At 37.6% G+C, this 23768-nt stretch overlaps 1 protein-coding gene across 4 annotated transcripts in view; it reads left to right on the forward strand.

Annotated features, from left to right (window-relative positions):
- Positions 1 to 23768, forward strand: part of ZDHHC15 (zinc finger DHHC-type palmitoyltransferase 15) — a 95451-nt gene that overhangs the window by 37453 nt on the left and 34230 nt on the right. For all 4 annotated transcript variants that reach the window (XR_003033440.2, XM_015461638.3, XM_003588152.6 and 1 more), the window contains 6 exons: positions 4200 to 4294; positions 10547 to 10667; positions 15846 to 15915; positions 17641 to 17673; positions 18384 to 18504; positions 23265 to 23397. Coding sequence is in view for 3 of the 4 variants with exons in the window: in XM_015461638.3 (XP_015317124.1) it covers positions 4200 to 4294; positions 10547 to 10667; positions 15846 to 15915; positions 17641 to 17673; positions 18384 to 18504; positions 23265 to 23397 (573 nt within the window). In the remaining variant the exon portion in view is untranslated. The remainder of the gene's footprint in view (positions 1 to 4199; positions 4295 to 10546; positions 10668 to 15845; positions 15916 to 17640; positions 17674 to 18383; positions 18505 to 23264; positions 23398 to 23768) is intronic.

Genomic DNA, 23768 nt, shown 5'->3' on the forward strand with positions numbered 1-23768 from the left:
TTGTGACCCAGGATGTGGTCTATCCTGGAGAATGTTCCATGTGCACTTGAGAAGAAGGTGTATTCTTCTGCATTTGGATGGAATGTCCTGAAGATATCAATGAGATCCATCTCATCTAATGTACCATTTAATACTTGTGTTTCCTTATTAATGTTCTGTTTTGATGATTTGTCCTTTGGTGTGAGTGGGGCGTTAAAGTCTCCTACTATTATTGTGTTACTGTCAGTTTCTTCTTTTATGTCTGTTAGTGTTTGTCTTATGTATTGAGGTGCTCCTATGTTGGGTGCATAGGTATTTACAATTGTTATGTCTTCCTCTTGGATTGATCTGTTGATCGTTATGTAGTAGCCTTCCTTATCTCTTGTAATCTTCTTTATTTTAAGCTCTATTTTGTCTGATATGAGGATTGCTATTCCAGCTTTCTCTTGCTTCCCATTTGCATGGAATATATTTTTCCATCCTCTCACTTTCAGTCTATATGTGTCCTGAGGTCTGAAGTGGGTTTCTTGTAAACAGGATATTTATGGGTCTTATTTTTGTATCCCTTCAGCTAGTCTGTGTCTTTTGGTTGGAGCATTTAATCCATTTCTATTTAAAGTAATTATTGATATATGTGTTCCTATTGTCATTTTCTTAATTGTTTGGGGTTGATTTTGTAGATCTTTTTTCTTCCTTTGTATTTCTGGGCTATATAAGTCCCTTTAACATTTGTTGTAAAGCTGGTTTTGTGGTACTGAATCCTCTTAACTTTTGCTTGTCTGAAAAGCTGTTTATTTCTCCATCAATGTTGAATGAAATCCTTGCCAGGTACAGTAACCTTGGTTGTAGATTTTTCCCTTTCAGTACTTTAAATATACCCTGCCATTCCTCTGTGGCCTGCAGAGTTTCTGCTGAAAGATCAGCTGTTAAACGTATGGGGTTTCCCTTATATGTCACTTGTTTCTCCCTTGCTGCTTTTAATATTCTTTCTTTGTGTTTAGTCTTCATAGTTTGATTAGTATGTGTCTTGGCATTGTTTCTCCTTGGATTTATCCTGTATGGGACTCTTTGTGCCTCTTGGACTTGATTATTTCCTTTTCCATGTTGGGGAAATTATCAACTATAGTATCTTCAAAAATTTTCTCATACCCTTTCTTTTTCTCTTCTTTTTCTGGGACCCCTGTTATTCAAATGTTGATGCATTTGATATTGTCCCAGAGGTCTCTGAGACCGTCCTCAGTTCTTTTCATTCTTTTTACTCTATTCTGCTCTTCAGTAGTTATTTCCACCATTTTATCTTCCAGCTCACTGATTCATTCTTTTGCTTTAGGTATTCTGCTGTTGATTCCTTCTAGAGTATTTTTAATTTCAGTGATTGTGTTGTTTGTTTCTGTATGTTTATTCTTTAATTCTTCTAGGTCTTTGTTAATTGATTCTTGCATTTTCTCCATTTTGTTTTCAGGATTTTTGATCATCTTTACTGTCATTATTTCTGAATTATTTTTCAGGGAGTTTGCCTATTTCCTCTTCATTTATTTGGACTTCTATGTTTCTAGTTTGTTCCTTCATTTGTGTAGTTTCTCTGACTTTAAATTTTTTTTTCTTTTTTTTTTTTTTTTTAGCATAGTGTGTTTGAGGTCTCCTTTTCCCAGGTTTCAAGGTTGAATTCTTTCTTCCTTTTGGTTTCTGCCCTCCTAAGTTTGGTCCAGTGGTTTGTGTAAGCTTCAATTAGGGTGATATTTGTGCTGAGCTTTTGTTTGTTTTTCCTCTCATGGGCAAACTGAGTGAGGTGGTTATCCTGTCTGCTGATGATTACGTTTGTATTTTTGTTTTGTTTGTTGTTTAGATGAGGCGTCCTGCACAGGGTGCTACTGGTGGTTGGGTGATGCCAGATCTTGTATTCAGTGGTTTCCTTTGTGTGAGTTCTCACTATTTGACATTCCTCTGCAATGGCAACCCACTCCAGTACTCTTGCCTGGAAAATCCCATGGACGGAGGAGCCTGGTAGGCTGCAGTCCATGGGGTCGTGAAGAGTCGGATACGACTGAGCGACTTCACTTTCACTTTTCACTTTCATGCATTGGAGAAGGAAATGGCAACCCACTCCAGTGTTCTTGCCTGGAGAATCCCAGGGACGGGGGAGCCTGGTGGGCTGCCATCTATGGGGTCGCACAGAGTCGGACACAACTGAAGCAACTTAGCAGCAGCAGCAGCAGCAGCAGGGTTAGTTCTCTGGTTGTCTAGTGTCTAGGAGTCAGTGCTCCCTCTCCAGAGACTCAGGGCTTGATCTCTCTCCAAAGACCAGCCTAGGTTGAATCTACCAAGAGGAATTTCACCAGAAATGAAAGGGCCTTAACTTGAGTTCCAAATTTCAGTGCACAAGAACACAATGGAGGTCTCTGACTCAGTGGAAACTGTTTCTTGAGGGATTCCCTCCTTTTCTGTATGGAGGCTTTTTTTGCGAAGAGGTGTCTTTCAGGAAAGTTCTGTTAAATCTTAATCCATGTCACTTTTTAAAAGGAAAATAAGGAAGCTCACTCTCTCAAGTTGTACTAAGTGGAATGCTCTCCAACTCATAGCAAGTGAAATAGAAGTAGAATGCAAAACAGTGCTATTTGTTTTAAAAAGCCCATAGTTTTGGTGCCTTTATGTTCATAAAACCTGATAGGATGAAGAATAAAGTCATGACAGTATGACATTTGTTGCTTCCAGGGAGGGAATCTGGATGGCTAAAGGACAAGGATAGAAGGGAGACTTTTCACTGTGTACTATTTTCAACCTTTTGAATGTATTACCTTTCAAAATACAATGAAAAAATTTTATTATAACAAAAATTACATATGTGTATTGTATTTGTACATTGATATATATATAGACATGAAAATAGAGGATCTGGAAAGATACACATCAAACACAAAATAAGTATTTTGCTTTAGGAGGGAGAGGGAGGAGGTTATATATGTGTGTGTGGTGGACATTTGCTTTCTATTGCTTGAATTTGAAATGATATTTCATAATTACACAAAACAAGCCATTAAAAAGATCCTACCACAGGGCTGAGAGCACTGTGCCAGCTTTTTTCCATTCTATTATAAATATGTGAGAGAATCGGCCCTATTAACTTGGTCTCGAGTCACATCATTCCCTTGAGTCTTCCTCATAGATTGAAGTAATAAAACTTTATCATACAAGGATTCACAATGAAACAGTAAAATGACATTTAGTCTCAAAATGGCTCTGGAGAATACTGAATGTTCCTGTATCAGAAAAGCTATCTAGGAGACAAAGAGTATAAAAAGAGATGGGGAGCCACAGATGTCTCAAAACTACATCTCACATTTCAAAAGTGTGTAGTCGCTGGGGCAACTGAAGAGAAAAACTTGTGATTTAGAGTCAGAAGCCCTGTGTTTAAGACCTGGCTACTCTGTATAGTGGAGGCCTCCCAGGTGGCACTCCTGGTAAGAACCCACCTGCCAATGCAAGAGACATAAGAGACGCTGGTTCGATCCTTGGATCTGGAAGATCCCCTGGAGGAGGGCATGGGAACCCACTCCAGTATTATCGCCTGGAGAATCCCATGAACTGAGGAGCCTAGAGGGCTACAGTCCATAGGGTCGCAAAGAGTCAGACATGACTGAAATGACTTAGCACACATGCACATTGTATAGTAGCTGTGTGACTTTGGATAATCGACTACCCTGATAGTTGATCAACTGTCCTTATTGCTTATCTACTTATTACTTATCTCATTGCTTATCTACTTATTACTTATCTCATTGCTTATCTACTTATTACTTATCTCACAAATGTGTTGAAAAAATAAAATTAGATAACATTATGAAAGCACATTGTAAACTCTATAGCACTGTGTGAATACTATCATTATTATCTTTTAGTATGCATAGTGGCAGAGAGAATGACAATCGGCAACAGTAGCTCCCCCTCACATTATCATAAGGGACATTTCCCCTTTATTCCCAGGATCATGTGGCAACTTTTAAAATATGCAACTCCCAGAAAGTCTCTGATTCCAAATTTGGCATTATAAATTGTTTCTGTCACTGTGTGGGGAAAAGGTAAAAATTAACCTTTCATAATAATACTAGAAAATACTTGGTAATAGGAAAACAGAGATTTTTTGTTGAGCTTTACATCTTTCTGAACTCAGAAATGGGTGAAAATATAACATAAATGCTGATTTTTTTTCCCTTAAATTTCAGTTATCTACCTCATATTCTACCATGCTATCTTTGTGTTCTTTACCTGGACCTACTGGAAGTCTATTTTTACACTCCCACAACAGCCAAACCAAAAGGTAAGAATACTGGTTACTTCATAAAAACTGAAGACAAAGGAAAGTAGAAATGCCAATAAGGCAAGAAGAGGGCAAAAAGAGGAGCAAATAACCTTCCATTACAAAAGAAAGATTCAAGGTAATCTTTAAAAAGGACTTGGAGTGATAAATGTAAGTTAAAATTAACATAGTCTATTGAAGGAGGAAACTACTACCTGCATTGTTGAGATAATGAGCGAAACAAGGAATCACTTGGATTCTGAGGACTCATCTAGTTGAATTCTATGAAACTGTAATAATTTAGAACTCAGTGAGACAATGAGAAAAATTACAATAGTTAAATTGATCATTTTCAAACTGTGTTCCCTTGAATGAAAGTGTTTCATGCAATATTTGGGAGGGTACATGAAAAATTACTAATCATATCAGGTACTTATAACATGTGATTACTGTAACATGGATTAATTTCCAAAGTAGGAAATCAAACAACGGAAGAAATTTCAACAGCCTCCTAACATTAGGAAAAGTACTGATTTTAGTTTTCCCACTTAAAATTGTACACATACAAAATAAAATTAAACACAGAGAAAGACAAATATCATATGATATCTCGTATGTGGAATCTTAAGTTTTTTAAATGATACCAAAGAACTTATTTATAAAACAGAAACAAACTTACAGATATCAAAAACAAACTTATGGTTGCCAAAGGGGAAACATTGTGGAGATGGATAAATCAGGAGCTTGGGATGAACATACACACGTGACTACACACAAGATAGATAACCAGCAAGGACCTACTGTATAGCACAGGGAACTATACTCAATATTCTATGATAACCTGTTCGCCTGTATGAGAAAAGAATCCAAAAAAATGTAAATATATATATATATATATGTGTGTGTGTGTGTGTGTGTATATATATATATATATATGCATAACCAAGCCTTCCCTGATGGCTCAGATGGTAAAGCATCTGCCTGCAATGTGGGAGACCTGGGTTCAATCCCTGGGTCGGGAAGATCCCCTGGAGAAGGAAATGGCAACCCAATCCAGTATTCTTGCCTGGAAAATCCCATGGATGGAGAAGCCTGGTAGGCCACAGTCCATGGGGTCGCCAAGAGTCAGACACGACTGAGCAACTTCACATGCATAACCAAATCACGTTGCTGTATGCCAGAAATTAATACAACATTGTAAATGAATTCTGTTCCAATAAATTTTTATAAAACACAAAGTAAGGTAGTAATGCAAGAATTGAGGAACATGAGACATTACACATATAGAAAGTAGAAAATGGCAAAAGTTTTTTATGAGTAATGATTTGAAATATGTTTACTTAAATATAAATATTTCATTAAAAGGCAGATATTTGCATAATAGATAAATATTATTATCTATCTGGATTTCTTTGGAAGGAATGATGCTAAAGGTGAAACTCCAGTACTTTGGCCACCTCATGCGAAGAGTTGACTCATTGGAAAAGACTCTGATGCTGGGAGGGATTGGGGGCAGGAGGAGAAGGGGACGGCAGAGGATGAGATGGCTGGATGGCATCACTGACTCTATGGACGTGAGTCTGGGTGAACTCCAGGAGTTGGTGATGGACAGGGAGGCCTGGCATGCTGCAATTCATGGGGTCGTAAAGAGTTGGACAGGACTGAGCGACTGAACTGAACTGAACTGAACTGATGCTGTCTATAAGTGGCTCACTTTAGAACCAAAGACGTAAATAGGTTGAAAATGAAAGGAAGAAAAAAGAAGAAAAAGATTTGACTGAGTGATGTCAGAAAGATGGCAGAGTAGAAGATACCAGCCTCTATCCACTCCCCACAAAAAAACAACTGACAGCTATACATAAATGAAAATATCCCTTGGAGGGCTCAAGTGTCTAATTTTAGAACCTGAAGCAACACAGTGGAACAAAAAAATGGAGAATAACCACACATAAAAGATTGCTGGGGAAATCAGCATGGATGATGATAATCAGCATGGATTTAGCTAATCACTGCAAATGTCTAACATTTAAGGCCACATGTTCATCATTTTTCGGAGAAGGCAAAAAGAAGACCCCCCCCCCCAATACATAACCCCTGGAGAAGGAAATGGTAACCCACTCAATACTCTTGCCTGGAAAATCCCATGGATGGAGGAGCCTGGTAGGCTGCAGTCCATGGGGTCGCTAAGAGTCGGTTACAACTGAGCGACTTCACTTTCACTTTTCACTTTCATGCACTGGAGAAGGAAATAGCAACCCACTCCAGTGTTCTTGCCTGGAGAATCTCAGGGACAGGGGAGCCTGGTGGGCTGCCGTCTATGGGGTCACACAGAGTCGGACATAACTGAAATGACTTAGCAGTAACAGTTCATCATTTTTAATTGGAAAAAATAAAAAGTGAATATTTTGGCATATGTTTTGCTTAGGTCAGTCAGTTCAGTCGCTCATCGTGTCTGACTCTTTGCGACCCCATGAATTGCAGCACGCCAGGCCTCCCTGTCCATGACCATCTCCTGGAGTTCACTCAAACTCACGTCCATCGAGTCAGTGATGCCATCCAGCCATCTCATCCTCTGTCGTCCCCTTCTCCTCCTGCCCCCAATTCCTCCCAGCATCAGAGTCTTTTCCAATGAGTCAACTCTTCGCATGAGGTAGCCAAAGTACTGGAGTTTCAGCTTTAGCATCATTCCTTCCAAAGAACATCCAGGACTGATCTCCTTTAGAATGGACTGGCTGGATCTCCTTGCAGTCTAAGGGACTCTCAAGAGTCTTCTCCAACACCACAGAGATAATGCCAAAGTTTCCCAAAGTGGTTGCATAATCTACACTCCCATATAAAAAAGGTGAATCATTTGGGCCTATTTGATAGCCATAATATTAATTTCTCTAATACCAAATACAGAGGATGAGATGTCTGGATAGCATCACCAACTCGATGGACATGAGTTTGGGTGAACTCCGGAAGTTGGTGATGGACAGGGAGGCCTGGCGTGCTACAATTCATGGGGTTGCAAAGAGTCGGACGTGACTGAGAGACTGAACTGAACTGAATACCAAATACATCCTGATTTATCACCAGTTGTCCTACTTAAAACACATTTGCTGGCTCATTGCATTCTAATCATTAAAAACATTTGCTTAGTGCCAGAAATAGGACATCCAGGCATGACATCTTATTCTAAACCAAAGCCTACTTGTTGTACAACCACAAGGTTTCATCACATACAAGCTGTAACAATATTGTCTCTGCTTTTCAAGCTGGAACAGTATAAGACGACAAAGTTACAGTCCCAAGAACATCCCTCAAGGTGTTACTTTTAATTATCCACATTAGCAAGAATTGTTTAAAACTTTATACTTTTAAATCAGCTATACTTCAATAAAAAGATAAAAATAAATTAAAAAATAAAACTTTACACTTTCCAATTAATATAATTTTTTCTTATAAGAAAACAAAATTGCCATTTGTTTTTATATTAAATTTGCGTTATTTAGTTAACATTTTATAATATTGATCTACAGACTTCTGGCTGCAAAATGTCTTAATGTGTGTGTCTGTAAGGTTCATCGCAGAATCCTTGGCTACCTGGGCCTCCACCTGTTAAATGCCTGTAGTGCACTATGTTTATTGTGATAGCCAAAAATTCCCCTACGCATTTCCACATACTCACAGGCAGTCAGTCTACTTTAGAATAACATGATACCATAAAAATGTACCACAGGTATGGTTCTTAAAATAGTGTTTGACTTTATACCTTTGTAGTTTTTAAAGTTAGATACATTAAGTTATCTTAAATATTTTATTAATTTATTTGTTTTACTATTTTATTGATGTATAAATACATACTCTTTCCAAGAACTAAGCTGTAAAATGTATGGTTTCATAAATTTTACCTACATTTACACCCATATAATCACTATCCATGTTAAGATTTTGAATGTTTCTAACACCTCAGAAATCTCCTTCATATCCTTTCCAAATCAATTTCCTCTCAGAGATAACCACCATGGATTAATTTTGCCTATTCTTGAACCTCACACAAAAAAAGAATCATAGTATATACTGTTGTGTGTAAGCCTTTCACTCAGGGTAATGTTTTCCAGATTCATTCATACTGATGCATGTTTCAGTTGTTCATTCCCTTTTACTGTTATTAGTTATTCTCTTTTATCACAATTTATTTATCAATTCACCAATTAAGGGACACTTGTTTCCATTTTTTCTGTTATGAATAAAGCTGCTATGAATGATCTTATACCTGTCTTTTGGAATACACACAAACATAAACACGCACACACACTCATTTCTCTTAGGTATATAACTGGGAATGGAATTCCTGAGTCATAGAGCTGGCATATATTTAGCCTACATAGATAATGTTAAACAGTTTTCCAAAGTGGTTGCATAACTCTACATTCCCACCAGGATTTTCTGATCCTCAAAATGCACCATAAAGGAAGTAAAGGGGAAAGCCACAGAATTTTACAAAACGTTCAACAAAGGACTAGTATCCAAAATATATAAATTACTCAAATCATTACAATACAAATCAATAATTTAAAAAGACATGTAACCCAATTACTTCTAATGGACAAAAGGTTTGAATAGGCATTTCACAGGTAGATACCCAAATGGGCAATAAACTCAAAACGGTGCTGAATGTCATTAGTAGTCAAAGGAGTACAAATTAAGATCACAGTAACATTACTACATGCTGTCTAGGATAGTTAAAAGTTTAAAGATTGGCAATATCAAATATTTGAATGATTTAAGAAATTTTACTTGTAAAAGAGACATTTAGTTACTGGTTATTTATTACCCAGCAATCTTACACCAATCTTGTGAAGTAAGTATTATTTCATGTATCTTACAGATGAAGAAACTTAGGTTGAAACTGTCTGATTTTCCAAAGTGATTTTTGAACTATTAAATGGCAGAGATGAAGTTAAAACCCAGAAAATCTGATCACAGGTCTTTTTCTTTTTCACCTCTGCTATAGTTTGGCCCAAACAGAAGAAAACTTACAGGTCTGTATTACTTTGGAAAATCATTGCCCTTTTTTTTTGGCAAGATTAGCAAAGTGTGGGACAAACATGGCAACAAGCTCCATACCAGACTAAAAACTTCTGAAATAGTGAAAATATCCAATTATCTATTCATTTGCAAAATTAGAATACACAACGTTGCAAGTAGTCTCATCCAACTTCTCCAAGAGGACACCTATGAAGAATACTCACAACTTAATAAAAAGCATAGTTTATCATCAACAGGATCCTGGCAGCAAGGTTCAGTTTGGTTCAGTTCAGTCGCTCAGTCATGTCTGACTCTGTGACCCCATGAATCGCAGCATGCCAGGCCTCCCTGTCCATCACCAACTCCCGAAGTTCACTCAAACTCACGTCCATCGAGTTGGTGATGCCATCCAGCCATCGTCGTCCCCTTTTCCTCCTGCCCCCAATCCCTCCCAGCATCAGGGTCTTTTCCAAAGAGTTAACCCTTCGCATGAGGTGGCCAAAGTACTGGAGTTTCAGCTTTAGCATCATTCCTTCCAAAGAACACCCAGGGCTGATCTTCTTTAGAATGGACTGGTTGAATCTCCTTGCAGTCCAAGGGACTCTCAAGAGTCTTCTCCAACACCACAGTTCAAAAGCATCAATTCTTCGGCGCTCAGCCTTCTTCACAGTCCAACTCTCACATCCATACATGACCACTGGAAAAACCATAGCCTTGACTAGACGGACCTTTGTTGACAAAGTAATGTCTCTGCTTTTGAACATGCTCTCTAGGTTGGTCATAACTTTCCTTCCAAGGAGTAAGCGTCTTTTAATTTCATGGCTGCAGTCACCATCTGCAGTAATTTTGGAGCCCAAAAAATAAAGTCTGACACTGTTGGCAGCAAGGTATCACTTATTAACATGCAACATCATATTATGGTATAGTGGAGTGGAAATGGCATAAGTCTTGGTGAATTGGTTTGGGTCTTAGTTTTGCTGCTTTTACTAGTTGAGTTGAGTATGACCATAGACAAGATACTTAGATTTTATTTTCTTAGGTTATAAAACAGTATTACCTATCACATAGAGTTATGAATATTGAGATAAAAGCCAGATAAGATAAATGAGATAATTATCCAGAGAAAGTTATAAGCCAAATTGGTACCTGAATATCAAAGGGTAGGTAACAAATATTTTCATCTAAATAGATGTTGTTGTTGTCTTTAATCTTTTCTGTGAACCTTGGAAAGTAAGTCTTGCCTCTCACTTTTCCTTGCAGTTCCACTTGTCCTATACAGACAAGGAGCGCTATGAAAATGAAGAGAGACCTGAGGTCCAGAAGCAGATGCTTGTTGATATGGCCAAGAAGCTACCAGTTTACACAAGAACTGGGAGTGGAGGTCAGTGCATCCAAAGTCATTTAGGGAGGCAGATCTACAAGGATCTCAGAAAGAGATCCTCAGTCTAGCCCACTTTTCCCTTCTTTCTTCTGAGAAACACCATGGAGTTTTTTTTCTCAACACAGTATAAAAAATGTCAAATATTTATGGAATAATTATCTTATAAACATCTGTATACCCACCACTGGAGTCTACCACTAACATTTAACTATATCGCTTTATTGTGTATCTGTCTACAAATCCATTCCTCTATCCATCATCCATCAGGCTATCTTTGTAAAAAAAATTTTATTGAAGTATAGTTGATTTACAATTTTGTGTTAGTTTCTGATGTATAGCAAAGTGATTCAGTTAAACATATACAAATGTATATATTTTCTTTTTCATATTCTTTTCCATTACAGTTTATTACAGGACACTAAATACAGTTATCTATGCTATACAGTAGGTCCTTATTGTTTATTTTATATATAGTAGTTTGTATCTGCTAATCCCAAACCTCTAATTTATCTATTCCCCACAACGTTTCCCTTTGGTAATCATAAATTTGTTTTCTATGACTGTGAGTCTGTTTCTGTTTGTAAACAAATTATTTGTATTTTATTTCAGATTCCACACGTGTGATATCATATGGTATTTGTCTTTGTCTGACTTCATTTAGTATGATCATCTCTAGGGCCATCCATGTTGCTGCAAATGGCATTATTTCATTCCTTTTTATGTCTGAGTAGTATTACATTGTGTGCCACAACTTCTTTGATCGTTTGTCTATTGATGGACATTTAGGGTGCTTCCATGTCTTGGCTATTGTAAATAGTATTGCAATGAACATTGGGGTATATGTATCTTTTTGAGGTATGGTTTTCTCCAGATATGTGCCCAGGAGTGGGATTGCTGGGTCATACGGTAGTTCTATTTTTAGTTTCTTAAGGAACCTCCAACTGCTCTCCATAGTGGCCATATGAATTTACATTCCCACAGACAGAGTAGGAGGGCTCCCTTTTCTCCATATGCATCCTCTCCAGCATTTGTTATTTGTAGACTTTTAAATGATGGCAAGCCATCTTATTTTTTAAATATTTATTTATGGCTATTCTGGGTCTTCATTCCTGAATGCAGGCTTTCTCTAGTTGCAGGGAGTGGGGGCCACTCTTCCTGGTATTGCATGGGCTGCTTATTGCAGTGCCTTCTCTTGTTGAGGAGTGCAAGCTTCAGTAGTAGTGACGCATGGGCTTAGTTGCTCTTCAGCATGTGGGATCTTCCTGGACTAGGGATCAAATCCATGTCGCCTACATTGGCAGGTGTATTCTTAACCACTGGACCACAACAGAAATCCCATCTTATTTTTTGATGCATTCCAAAGTACCCAGTTCAGTTCAGTGGCTCAGTCGTGTCCGACTCTTTGTGACCCCATGAGTCGCAGCACGCCAGGCCTCCCTGTCCATCACCATCTCCTGGAGTTCACTCAAACTCACATCCATTGAGTCGGTGATGCCATCCAGCCATCTCATCCTCTGTCGTCCCCTTCTCCTCCTGCCCCCAATCCCTCCCAGCATCAGAGTCTTTTCCAATGAGTCAACTCTTCCCATGAGGTGGCCAAAGTACTGGAGTTTCAGCTTTAGCATCATTCCTTCCAAAGAATACCCAGGGCTGATCTTTAGAATGGACAGGTTGGATCTCTTTGCAGTCCAAGGGACTCTCAAGAGTCTTCTCCAACACCACAGTTGAAAAGCAAAAGCATCAATTCTTTGGTGCACAGCTTTCTTCACAGTCCAACTCTCACATCCATATACGTGACCACTGGAAAAACCATAGCCTTGACTACACGGACCTTTGTTGACAAGGTAATGTCTCTGCTTTTGACTATGTTACCTAGGTTCGTCACAACTTCCTTCCAAGGAGTAAGCGTCTTTTAATTTCATGGCTGCAGTCACCATCTGCAGTGACTTTGGAGCCCAAACAAAGTCTGACACTGTTTCCACTGTTTCCCCATCTATTTCCCATGAAGTGATGGGACCAGATGCCATGATCTTCATCTTCTGAATGTTGAGCTTTAAGCCAACTTTTTCACTCTCCTCTTTCACTTTCATCAAGAGGCTTTTTAGTTCCTCTTCACTTTCTGCCATAAGGGTGGTGTCATCTGCATATCTGAGGTTATTGATACAAGCACCCAGCTTATGCTTCTTCCAGCCCAGTGTCTCTCATGATGTACTCTGCATATAAGTTAAATAAGCAGGGTGACAATATACAGCCTTGACGTACTCCTTTTCCTATTTGGGACCAGTCTGTTGTTTCATGTCCAGTTCTAACTGTTGCTTCCTGACATGCATATAGGTTTCTCGAGAGGCAGGTCAGGTGGTCTGGTATTCCCATCTCTTGAAGAATTTTCCACAGTTTTTTGTGATTCACACAGTCAAAGGCTTTGGCAAAGTCAAAGCAGAAATAGATATTTTTCTGGAATTCTCTTGCTTTTCCGATGATCCATCGGATGTTGGCAATTTGATCTCTGCTTCCTCTGCCTTTTCTAAAACCAGCTTGAACATCTGGAAGTTCACGATTCACGTATTGCTAAAGCCTGGCTTGGAGAATTTTGAGCATTACCAGCGTGTGAGATGAGTGCAATTGTGCGGTAGTTTGAGCATTCTTTGGCGTTGCCTTTCTTTGGGATTGGAATGAAAACTGACCTTTTCCAGTCCTGTGGCCACTGCTGAGTTTTCCAAATTTGCTGGCATATTGAGTGCAGCACTTTCACAGCATCATCTTTCAGGATTTGAAATAGTTCAACTGGAATTCCATCACCTCCACTAGCTTTGTTCATAGTGATGATTTCTAAAGCCCACTTGACTTCACATTCCAGGATGTCTGGCTCTAGGTGAGTGATCATACCATCATGATTTTCTTGGTCATGAAGATCTTTTTTGTACAGTTCTTCTGTGTATTCTTGCCACCTCTTCTTAATATCTTCTGCTTCTGTTAGGTCCATACCATTTGTGTCCTTTATCAAGCCCATCTTTGCATGAAATGTTCCCTTGGCATCTCTAATTTTCTTGAAAAGATCTCTAGTCTTTCCCATTCTGTTGTTTTCCTCTATTTCTTTGCATTGACCACTGAGGAAGGCTTTCTTATCTCTTCTTGGTATTCTTTGGAACTCTACATTCGGATGCTTATATCTTTCCTTTTCTCCCTTGCTTTTCACTTCTCTTCACAGCTATTTGTAAGGCCTCCCTAGACAGCCATTTTGCTTTTTTGCATTTCTTTTCCATGGGGATGGTCTTGATCCCTGTCTCCTATACAGTGTAACGAACCTTCATCCATAGTTCATCAGGCACTCTGTCTATCAGGTCTAGGCCCTTAAATCTATTTCTCACTTCCACTGTATTTAAATATTTATTGTTTATTTTGTTAGAGGATTAGTGCATGCTGGTTTTTAAAAAGTCTTCATGCATACTGAAATATGGTGAAAAGGAAATAGTCAGGAAATTATCTATATAATTCCAAACAGTAGTAAGCAGAATGGTGTGGCAGAGAATAGATTACAAACTAGAGTTATATGGGATGAATTGGACCCAGAGATGTATTCTTTCTGATCTCTTATATGTCTTTTAAAACTGCATTTTTTACTGATTTTTAACAATTCAAATATTTCTTCATGAAAATCCACATTTCTGACTTCTTTTGAAAACTCAGACACTGGCAACATTTGATCTGTATTTCCCAATGGCAAAAATTAGCTAGAGCCAAGTGGGTAGTGCCTCTTTAAACAAGGCATGAATCCTGAGGTTCTTCACTAATCACTGTTCCCTCAAATGTTGAAGCATTTGTTCACATCCTTGATACACAGTTATAGAGAGGGCTTCTCTGAGGCAATGTCATATGATCTGGGACTCAAATAAGAAAAAATTACTTGTAAAAATTCCCTGGTGGTCCAGTGGTTAGGACTCAGCGCTTTCAATTGCTGGGGCCAGGTGCAGTCCCTGGTTGGGGAACTAAGATCCTGCAAGCCACGCAGCTTGGACAAAAAATGAGGACTTGCCATGCTAAGAGTGTTGGAAATCCATTGAAGGTTTTTAGTGGAGAGTGATAAGATCTCATTTAGATTTTGACAAATCATTTGGCTATTCTGTAAAGAATGTATTGTGAAGGGGCAAGAATGAAAGCAAAGTGAATAATTAGGAATTATTGCAGTCTTCTAAATTAGAAGTGAGAGTGGCTTAAACTTGATAGTGGCATTTGACCATATTTTTAAAAACATGCTGAAGGACCTAAACATGCATGTCCCTTGTAGAATGAACACAGAAACTCTGCTGAACTAATAGTTCATTATGTTGAATCAGTTATGTGTGCTTAAGGTACACTTTAGATGGAATTTTTATATTAGCTCAAATTATTCATAATTTTGTTAAACTTAATAATCACATTAAATAGGCATACTCTATCAATGAACACAGAGAAAATTAGAAGGAAAGGAAACTGTCTTTTATCTAAGGAAATAAAGAAAAGAAGGAAGAAGGTAGAGAGGGAAGGAGAAATATTATTTATATCATATTTACAAAGTGAAGAGAATCCTGAACTAAAGAGTCATGAAAACTCTACAAGTCACAGCCCTGCCACTGTCACTTGCTTACTATGTGACTTTGTTTAAGTCACTTGATATGGCTCAGGTCTTTATTTTCTTTATCTGCAGAATGGTCAATTGAACTAATTGTTCTAGAATGTCTCTTCTATTATTCAAATTCTTATTCTAAGAACCACCCTCTTTACCATACCTTAGGAGTTTTATCCTCCTGATACAGCCCAACCTCTGGAGACAGGAGATAGATGATGAATTCTGTTTTCAGATAGGAAATTTGGATTAAACAGAGGGTAAATGATTTCCCCAAAATAACTCAAGTAATTGACAGTATAGTTTGTTTCATAATACAGAATTTTATGATCAAATATCCAGATATGAAAACTTTTCCCCTTACACTCATCCTCCAAAAGGTGCTTTTAAGATTTATCCAACAGGGAAAAAATACATACCACAATTGTCTTATGTGATCTTTTGCTTGTTTACTTGAACTGAGGTGAGTTTGGGTATCTGTAATCAGTGTATAACAAGTCATCTAGATAGGCTAGTAAGATATTTGGTGTCTTATTGATCCCTAACCAATGCTAACTACCTTATTTTTCCTGTAGCTGTAAGATTCTGTGACCGGTGCCATTTGATAAAGCCAGATCGCTGCCACCACTGTTCTGTCTGTGCCATGTAAGTGACAGCAATAATTCCCCTGGGCTGAGCTTGGCCACTGATGATTGCCTTGACAATCAAGTGACTTATCCTAATATGTTGATCCCAAAGAGCATTTCCTTTCAGTCATGTTGAGTACATGCCAAATACCCTAATAGAGATGATGATGGTTCAAATTATTCTAAAGATAAGAGAAATCAAACCACATTTTTAAAAATAAACATTTTATTTGAGAACAGTTTTAGCTTTATAGAATTATTGTAAACATAGTTTTCATATGTCCTGCACCATTTCCCCTATTATTATCTTGTGTTAATATGGTGCATTTGTGAAAATTAATGAACCAACATTAATTTTTTAAAAATTTTTAACCAAAGTCCATACACTATTTAGATTTCCTCAGTTTTTCTCTAACACCCGTCTTCTGTTCCAGGTTACCATTTAGTTGTCATGTCTTCATAGGCTTCTCTTAGCTGTGACAGTTTCTCAGACTTTCCTTATTTTTGATAACCTTGACAGTTTTTAGAATTGTCAGATATTTTGTAGAATACTCTCAGGATTTGTCTGATATTTTTCTCATGATTAGATTTGGGTAATGTCTTTTGGGAGAGGAAGACTAGAGAGGTTAAGAGTCATAATCATTGAGTCATATCAAGGGTAAGTACTATAGACATAACTTATCACTGCAGTGCTAATCATCTGACTGAGGAGTGTTTGTGGATTTCTTCACTGTAAAGCTACTCTTCCTCCACCCTATCTTCCATAATGTACTCTGTAGAAGGAAGTTTCGGTGTGCTGCCAACACTAAAGGAATGTTATCCTCCCCCCACCCCACCCTGAAGGCACAATATCTACAAAAATTATGTGGAATTCCTCTACATGGGAGATTTGTCTCTTCTCCCTCATTTATTTATTCAATCATTTACTTATATCAATATGTGAAAGTTCCTGAGTCATGTTCGACTCTTTGTGACCCCATGGACTGTACAATCCATGGAATTTTCCAGGGCAGAATACTGGAGTGGGTAGCCTTTCCCTTCTCCAGGGGATCTTCCCAACCCAGGGATCGAACTCAGGTCTCCCTCATTGCAGGCAGATTCTTTACCAGCTGAGCCACAAGGGAAGCCAAGAATATTGGAGTGGGTAGCCTATCCCTTCTCCAGCAGATCTTCCCAACCCAGAAATTGAACCGGGGTCTCCTGCATTACAGGCGGATTCTTTACCAACTGAGCCATCAGGGAAGCACATGTGGGCATGGATAATAATTTTATCTTGTGGGGTTCTAAGTCAATGCTACTTAATTTTATTACTCAAATTCCTCCAGCTTTGTAAAATCCCAGTTTTATGCTAATAAATATAATCTTCATGTCCTTCTTAAGTGCTTGTTTCATCCATGTTTCTCTTAACCTTGATTCAAGCACAGGCTGTAGTCATGTTTTATTTTTTACTTTTATTCAACTAAGTAAGTAAAGTGAGGGGAGATATCTTGCACCTATTCTCTGTGTCAATATCCTATAGTTCCCAATGGCTTTTAAAGTTTGAATTTTAGGCATGTAACTTGCTGCCAACAAGATCCTAAAGTTTAGTGATTGGCTTATCCTAGGAACAACTGAGGACACAATAGTTTTGGAGAAGCTATAGTGGAAATCTAGAAATGAGTGTACTGGTACCATGTAAAAGTACTGCTGGACACCTTGAATTCAATTCTGAAATTTATCACACTGTATTTTGTTCCTTTTGTAGGTGTGTTTTAAAAATGGACCATCATTGCCCATGGTATGTCCTTTTCATTCATTTCTCTCATCTAATAGGGTCAAAGTTACTCAATATGCCTACTTTCCTAAGCATAGTTGTAAAATGCCTGTTTCTGCTACCATAATTCTTTGAACTTTGTATTTGTGTAGGTAACAGGGAAGGCATAACATTTTAAAGGAAGAATAAATATACGACCAATGGTGTGACAATGAATTCCTGGTGTCACAGAATTAATGGTGTCTTGTCCATTAGCTATAATAATGAAAGAGAGCACAGATAGTTCTCTTTGACATTACACAGTTCAGTTCTGTTTTTAGCATTTTGATGTTTGAAATACTCTAGATTGTTAATTTAAGCAATTCTTTTCCAAATTTTGTATGTCTGACCCCGAGAACCAGTATGAAACCACGATAAAGAGAATATACCATACTATAGTAAGTATAGTTGCTGAGATTCTAGTAGGTTTTCAGAATCCAAGATCCAGGTTTGCTTGGGTGTGTCAGGAACCTATTATATAGGTCAGGTGTTTCTGTGTCTATAAATAAAAGGAAAAACAAGTGAGACATGAACTTATTTTTCCAATCTGTTCCTATTAAGGGACTTCAATTTCTGTTTTCTGTACAGCAGAAAATGAAGCAGCAGGGGTAACATATTTCACTGTCTCTCAGTGTGTTCTAAATCAATGGATCCTGATTTCAAATGTTTTTCTTTTTTTTTTTTCCCTTTTTTAGGGTTAATAACTGCATTGGATTTTCCAACTATAAATTCTTCCTTCAGTTCTTAGCTTATTCTGTTCTCTATTGCCTGTACATTGCTACAACGGTCTTCAGCTATTTCATCAAATACTGGAGAGTAAGTTAAATAATCCCAAAGGGTCTCCCCTTCTGGTCCCCACCCCCAGAATAAATACACCTGCTCCAATCTGTCACCTTGTTCAAATTACTTTTTTTTTTTTTTAACATTTTTTAGTAGTTAGTACTGAATTAATCAGAAAGGAAGAAACAGTAAACGAGTCTCCCATGTTAAATATTCTGAGATTTAGGAGACTATTATTTAGATGTCAGTTAAACAATTTACTATTACATATGAGAACCTTGTTGGGCCTCCAGGAACCTAATCTCTTTACTCTTACTGATTCTTTACAATGTATTTATCTAATCAAGTTTTAAAAATCTACTTCTTACCAATTTTAGGTTTGAAAAATGTTGAAACTAATTCTAAGTCCCTAGTTTCCTGAGACAAAGGCTGACAAAGTACTCCTTCATTCCCAGAAAATACTTTCTAATTCCCTGTTCAAAGGAGATTTAATTCCTATTGGATTCCTATTCCTATAGGAAAGGAAAAGGAAAGGAAAGGAAAGTCGCTCAGTTGTGTCCGACTCTTTGTGACCCTATGGACTGTAGCCTACCAGGCTCTTCCCTCCATGAGATTCTCCAGGCAAGAGTACTGGAGTGGGTTGCCATTTCCTTCTCCAGGGGATCTTCCCAACCCAGGGATCGAACCTGGGTCCCCCACATTCCAGGCAGATGCTTTAACATCTGAGCCACCAGGGAAGCCCTATTCCTTTTGGAAAGATTCATTAACTCATCTTCACAAAAGACCAAATGAAAAGGAAGAAATAAGTGAGACATGAACTTATTTTTCCAGTTTCTCCCTATTAAGGAACTTATTTGAACTTTGACAAACTCTGGGTTGGCTTTTAGGATAACTGAGTTCTCATACTGGCTCTGCTACCTGCTTCACTGGCTCTTTGTCAAGATCAAATGAAACAGATGTTGAAAGTACTTTACCTTTCAAAACATTATTCCAATAATTATAATGAAATATTTTTAAAAAAAATCCTTTCACCTTTCTTCTGCTTGAAGATATCAGTTATATTGCATCTATTCCCAAAAGAATTGAAGGCAAATTTTCAGTTCATATATGTTTACAGGATCTGGCAGCAGTATAGTAAAATATATATTTTTTTAATTTCATGCCAAAGAACCCCAGAATATATGTATTTCCCACAACTACAATTATTAAGAAATAACCTTACATGATGAGGGCTTTCCAGAATGAACTGGTATAGCAAAAAAAGTTGTGGGCAGAGCTACTAGTTATTACTTTAGGAGTTGAACAAGAGCCTGTATAACAGGAATATCTCACCTCAAGCAGAACCTCAAGCAGAGAGGTAAAGCAAGTGACTAGAATCTAGGTTATTAAAAACTGGAGAAAAAAGGAGAAAGACAAGGCAGTAAGAACCTAAATAGCTGAGAATATATAAATTATTAATTAGTACTTTCATCTGTACTAGTGTAGAAAATTACAGAGGTATGGACTTTCCATTCTCCCCTCAGCTTGCTTAATCAATTCCCATATCTAATAACTTTAAGAATCAATAATTATATAATGCATATCAAAATCTTCAACTCAGGGATACAAAAGTATAAGCAGAAGTGAAGTTTTCTCACAAATTTTCCCAAAATACAAAATGCTTCATCATCCTTGTGTCTCTTTGGCTACTTTCCACATCACAGGATCTCTTATCTATTGCCCAGGTTTCCATTGCCTGTTTGGCATTCTCTTCACATACTGAACTACTACCTTGACCATAAAGAAAATCTCCTGCATCCAATTCAGCAGGGAAAGTATCAGCCTTGGTCTTCACTACAGACTTTACTTGGTCCTTGATACAGTAAGCTACTGTTAAAGAACTAGTTGTATTTCATACATTTGCCTTGGGCCCTCCTACCTAGCCAGTAATCAAATACCATAATGCTAGCCCAGTGCAGTATGCTTCTTTTACTCTTAAAAGATAATATCTGGATATGAATTAATCTTCAGAAATGTACCAGTATTCACAAGCACTATCAGAGGTAAACATAGCCTTCTCCTTTTCCTATTCCTTCATTTTCTCTCTCTGCAATAGACTAGTTCATACTGACAGATGAGAGGCAAGGAAACATGCCCTGGCTTGCCTTCATCATGTAAAGGGCATTGACAGTTCAGAGAAATGCTTCTTTGCAGCCTCTCTAGCCAGAGAGCACTTTGGTGTGGTTTAAAGATGGCTTTCTCAGTTTAAATTGAGTCTTCCCCTAAAATGAAAAGTAAATGGTGCCATGTATTTTAAAAACCATGTATCAAGGAGATTAGCTGTGTTCCTAAGAACAGCAACCTCCATTTGTATGGTACTTTACCATTTTCAAAGCACTTTCATATCTATTATCTCATCTTATCCTCACCACAACCTTGTGAAGTAGGTAGAAGGAAGTATTAGTCTCATTTAAATATTATAAACTGAGGGTCATAGTAGCTAAGTGACTTGTTCAGGATCACCCAGCTTCTAAGTTTCAAAGTGAGAACTTGAACTGACTCTCAGCCCAGTAATCTTAAACACTGTACCATGTCTTATTGCCCATTGCGGTCCTGCTATAAAGAAGTTCTACCTCCTTTGGAATACATAATTCAGAAAACCATCAGATTGTGGTTCTCCTCTCAATGATAACTTAAAGAGTAGCTACTTTGATAGGAAATTGATATTTGCTTTATGAAAAAGTAATAATATACACCTCTCACATGGGGCCAAGAATCTCCTCATAGAGACTAAGAATTCTTTTAGAACTGAGATGATACTATTATTCTACCTGTATTCCCCTGAACTGCTTCTAGTGGTTACTGCTTTGAGTAATTTAGCTTGGTTATCTCCTGAGAAGGTAATTTTGAATATAGGGTCACTTTCTTCTAACAAAAAAACTAAATATCTAAGGAGTTTATCAAAGGACAACACAGTAGATATGCTTTGGCGGACAGAAGAGATTTCTGTAGGAGCAATTCAGGGAGGAAAGACTTTCAGCTCAGCTACTCAGAGTGTAAACTGACTTTATATCAGTCCCTGCTACCCAGCCATTTGCTATTGTCCATTTAAACATGAAAGATAAGTAAAATAAATGTGAGCTTTAAAATATAAAAAAGTAGACATTTTGAAAACAAAAGTCCAGCCAGTCAAAAACCACTGCAGATTCTTTCCTATAAATTTGAAATGAATGAAAGAAAAATCGATTGAACTCAATTTGAGTGGTTAAGCCAAATTTTTTAGAGGGATCATTTCAAAAGGGAGCTTCACATAAAAGTTCCTGAAGGTCAAAGTCCTTGGTGTTGCTATATCCTGGAGTACTCTTCCCCCAGGCAAATTTCACCTAGACCACCCCTCAGCTGAAAGCATCTGACTAGTTTACTTCCTCTTATCTTCATCCTTCAAACACATAATCTCTAGAAGACTCCTAATATTTCCTTACACCAAAATAAATATATGTATGTGTATATATATATATCTTCATATCTTCAAAAAGAGGAAAAAAACTGTAATATCTGAATTTGCCAACTGTTTCTAAGCCTTAATTTTCTCTTTCCAAACTGTAGTAGAACTAGATCCTAATATCAACATCGACTTTAACCAAGAATCACCTTTATTACTCAAGAGCATTTGGAAGTATTTCAAAGCAATTCATCATACCAAAACAATGATCAGCACAGGAAAGGGGGAAATAATGAAAAGTCATTCTCCCAATTGCTTACTCCAAAATTGAAAATGTTTTCTAAGGTTCTCTTTAGAAGACAAAATGTTACATTCTGTGCATGCTATAGAACTTTAGAACATTCATTCTAGTACGCTGCTGCTGCTAAGTCACTTCAGTTGTGTCTGACTCTGTGAGACCCCACCCAGGCTCCCCCATCCCTGGGATTCTCCAGGCAAGAGAATCCACGGAGAACCCAATCCACGGAGTGGGTTGCCATTTCCTTCTCCAATGCATGAAAGTGAAAAGTGAAAATGAAGTCTCTCAGTCGTGTCCAACAACCCTCAGCGACCCCATGGACTAAAGCCTTCCAGGCAAGAGGGGCTACATTAAAAAAAAAAACAAAACTGTTGCCATATGGAAAATAAGATGTCTCAACTAACTATGAAAATCTTTAGCTACCTACTTCTACAATTGCCTGTCAAATCTTGCTTGATTTTACTGTCTAAACAGCTGTTTCATAGGATGTAACATACCAGCACATTCAGCTATTAAGAAAACACATAAAATTTGCAGTAGTTTTAACATCAGGTCATGACTTACAGGTAGAACATTTAAAAATACTACCTATGTATTTTAACTTCATACATATATCACTATGACATTTTCAACATACATACATCCAAAGAAACATGACATATAAAGTATTCCAGAGTAAGCCACCTTGAGGCAAGAGGATGAACCATATGATATAACCTCAAGATCACCTCTAGCCAATCACTCATAATTTACAAAATAAATGGAGTACAAGCTTTAAGAAACTGCATACTAATTATGTCCTGAGCATACTCTTTTATAACATTACTCTTTTCTAACTGACACATTATATACTCTATTTTACACTGAACTGCACTTAAGCAAAGATCCATTTAGGCTGTATAGGCCAAAAGCATATCCATAATGTGGAATGGTCATCCACAGAAAGAACTGTTTTGTAAAAATTATACAAAATATATTTTTAATTATATATATATGGAAAAGTACTAACCAATACAGGAAAACTACTGAAACCTTACAACTTTAATCTTTTGTTTCTGTTTACTATTTCTTTTCTAGGGGGAATTGCCTGGTGTTCGCTCTAAGTTCCATGTCCTTTTTCTCCTCTTTGTGGCCTGCATGTTTTTTGTCAGCCTTGTGATTCTCTTTGGTTACCATTGTTGGCTTGTCAGCAGAAACAAAACCACCTTAGGTAAGATTGGATATTAAGACTAGAAAAAAAAAATGAATATATATCCCTGTGACCAGTGGATTGTTCCCAAGAAAGAGAAAAACTTTGAATGAAGCATTTCAGCTGCAATGACATTTCTTTGCCTCCAAACAGAGACAGATGTAAACACAGAAAGCCGTAGTAAATGAAACTTACAGACTAAAGAGAGCATTAGTGAATAAAACCTCACATAAAAAGTGACCATTGATTTTTATAGTTCATACTGGGTAATAGCTGGAGAAGGAAATGGCAACCTACTCCAGTATTCTTGCCTTGAGAATCCTATGAACAGAGAAGCCTGGCAGGCTACAATCCATGGGGTCACAAAGAGTCAGACACGACTGAGCGACTAA

Source organism: Bos taurus, chromosome X (genome assembly GCF_002263795.3).
Source record: "Bos taurus isolate L1 Dominette 01449 registration number 42190680 breed Hereford chromosome X, ARS-UCD2.0, whole genome shotgun sequence".
Lineage (NCBI taxonomy): Eukaryota > Metazoa > Chordata > Mammalia > Artiodactyla > Bovidae > Bos > Bos taurus.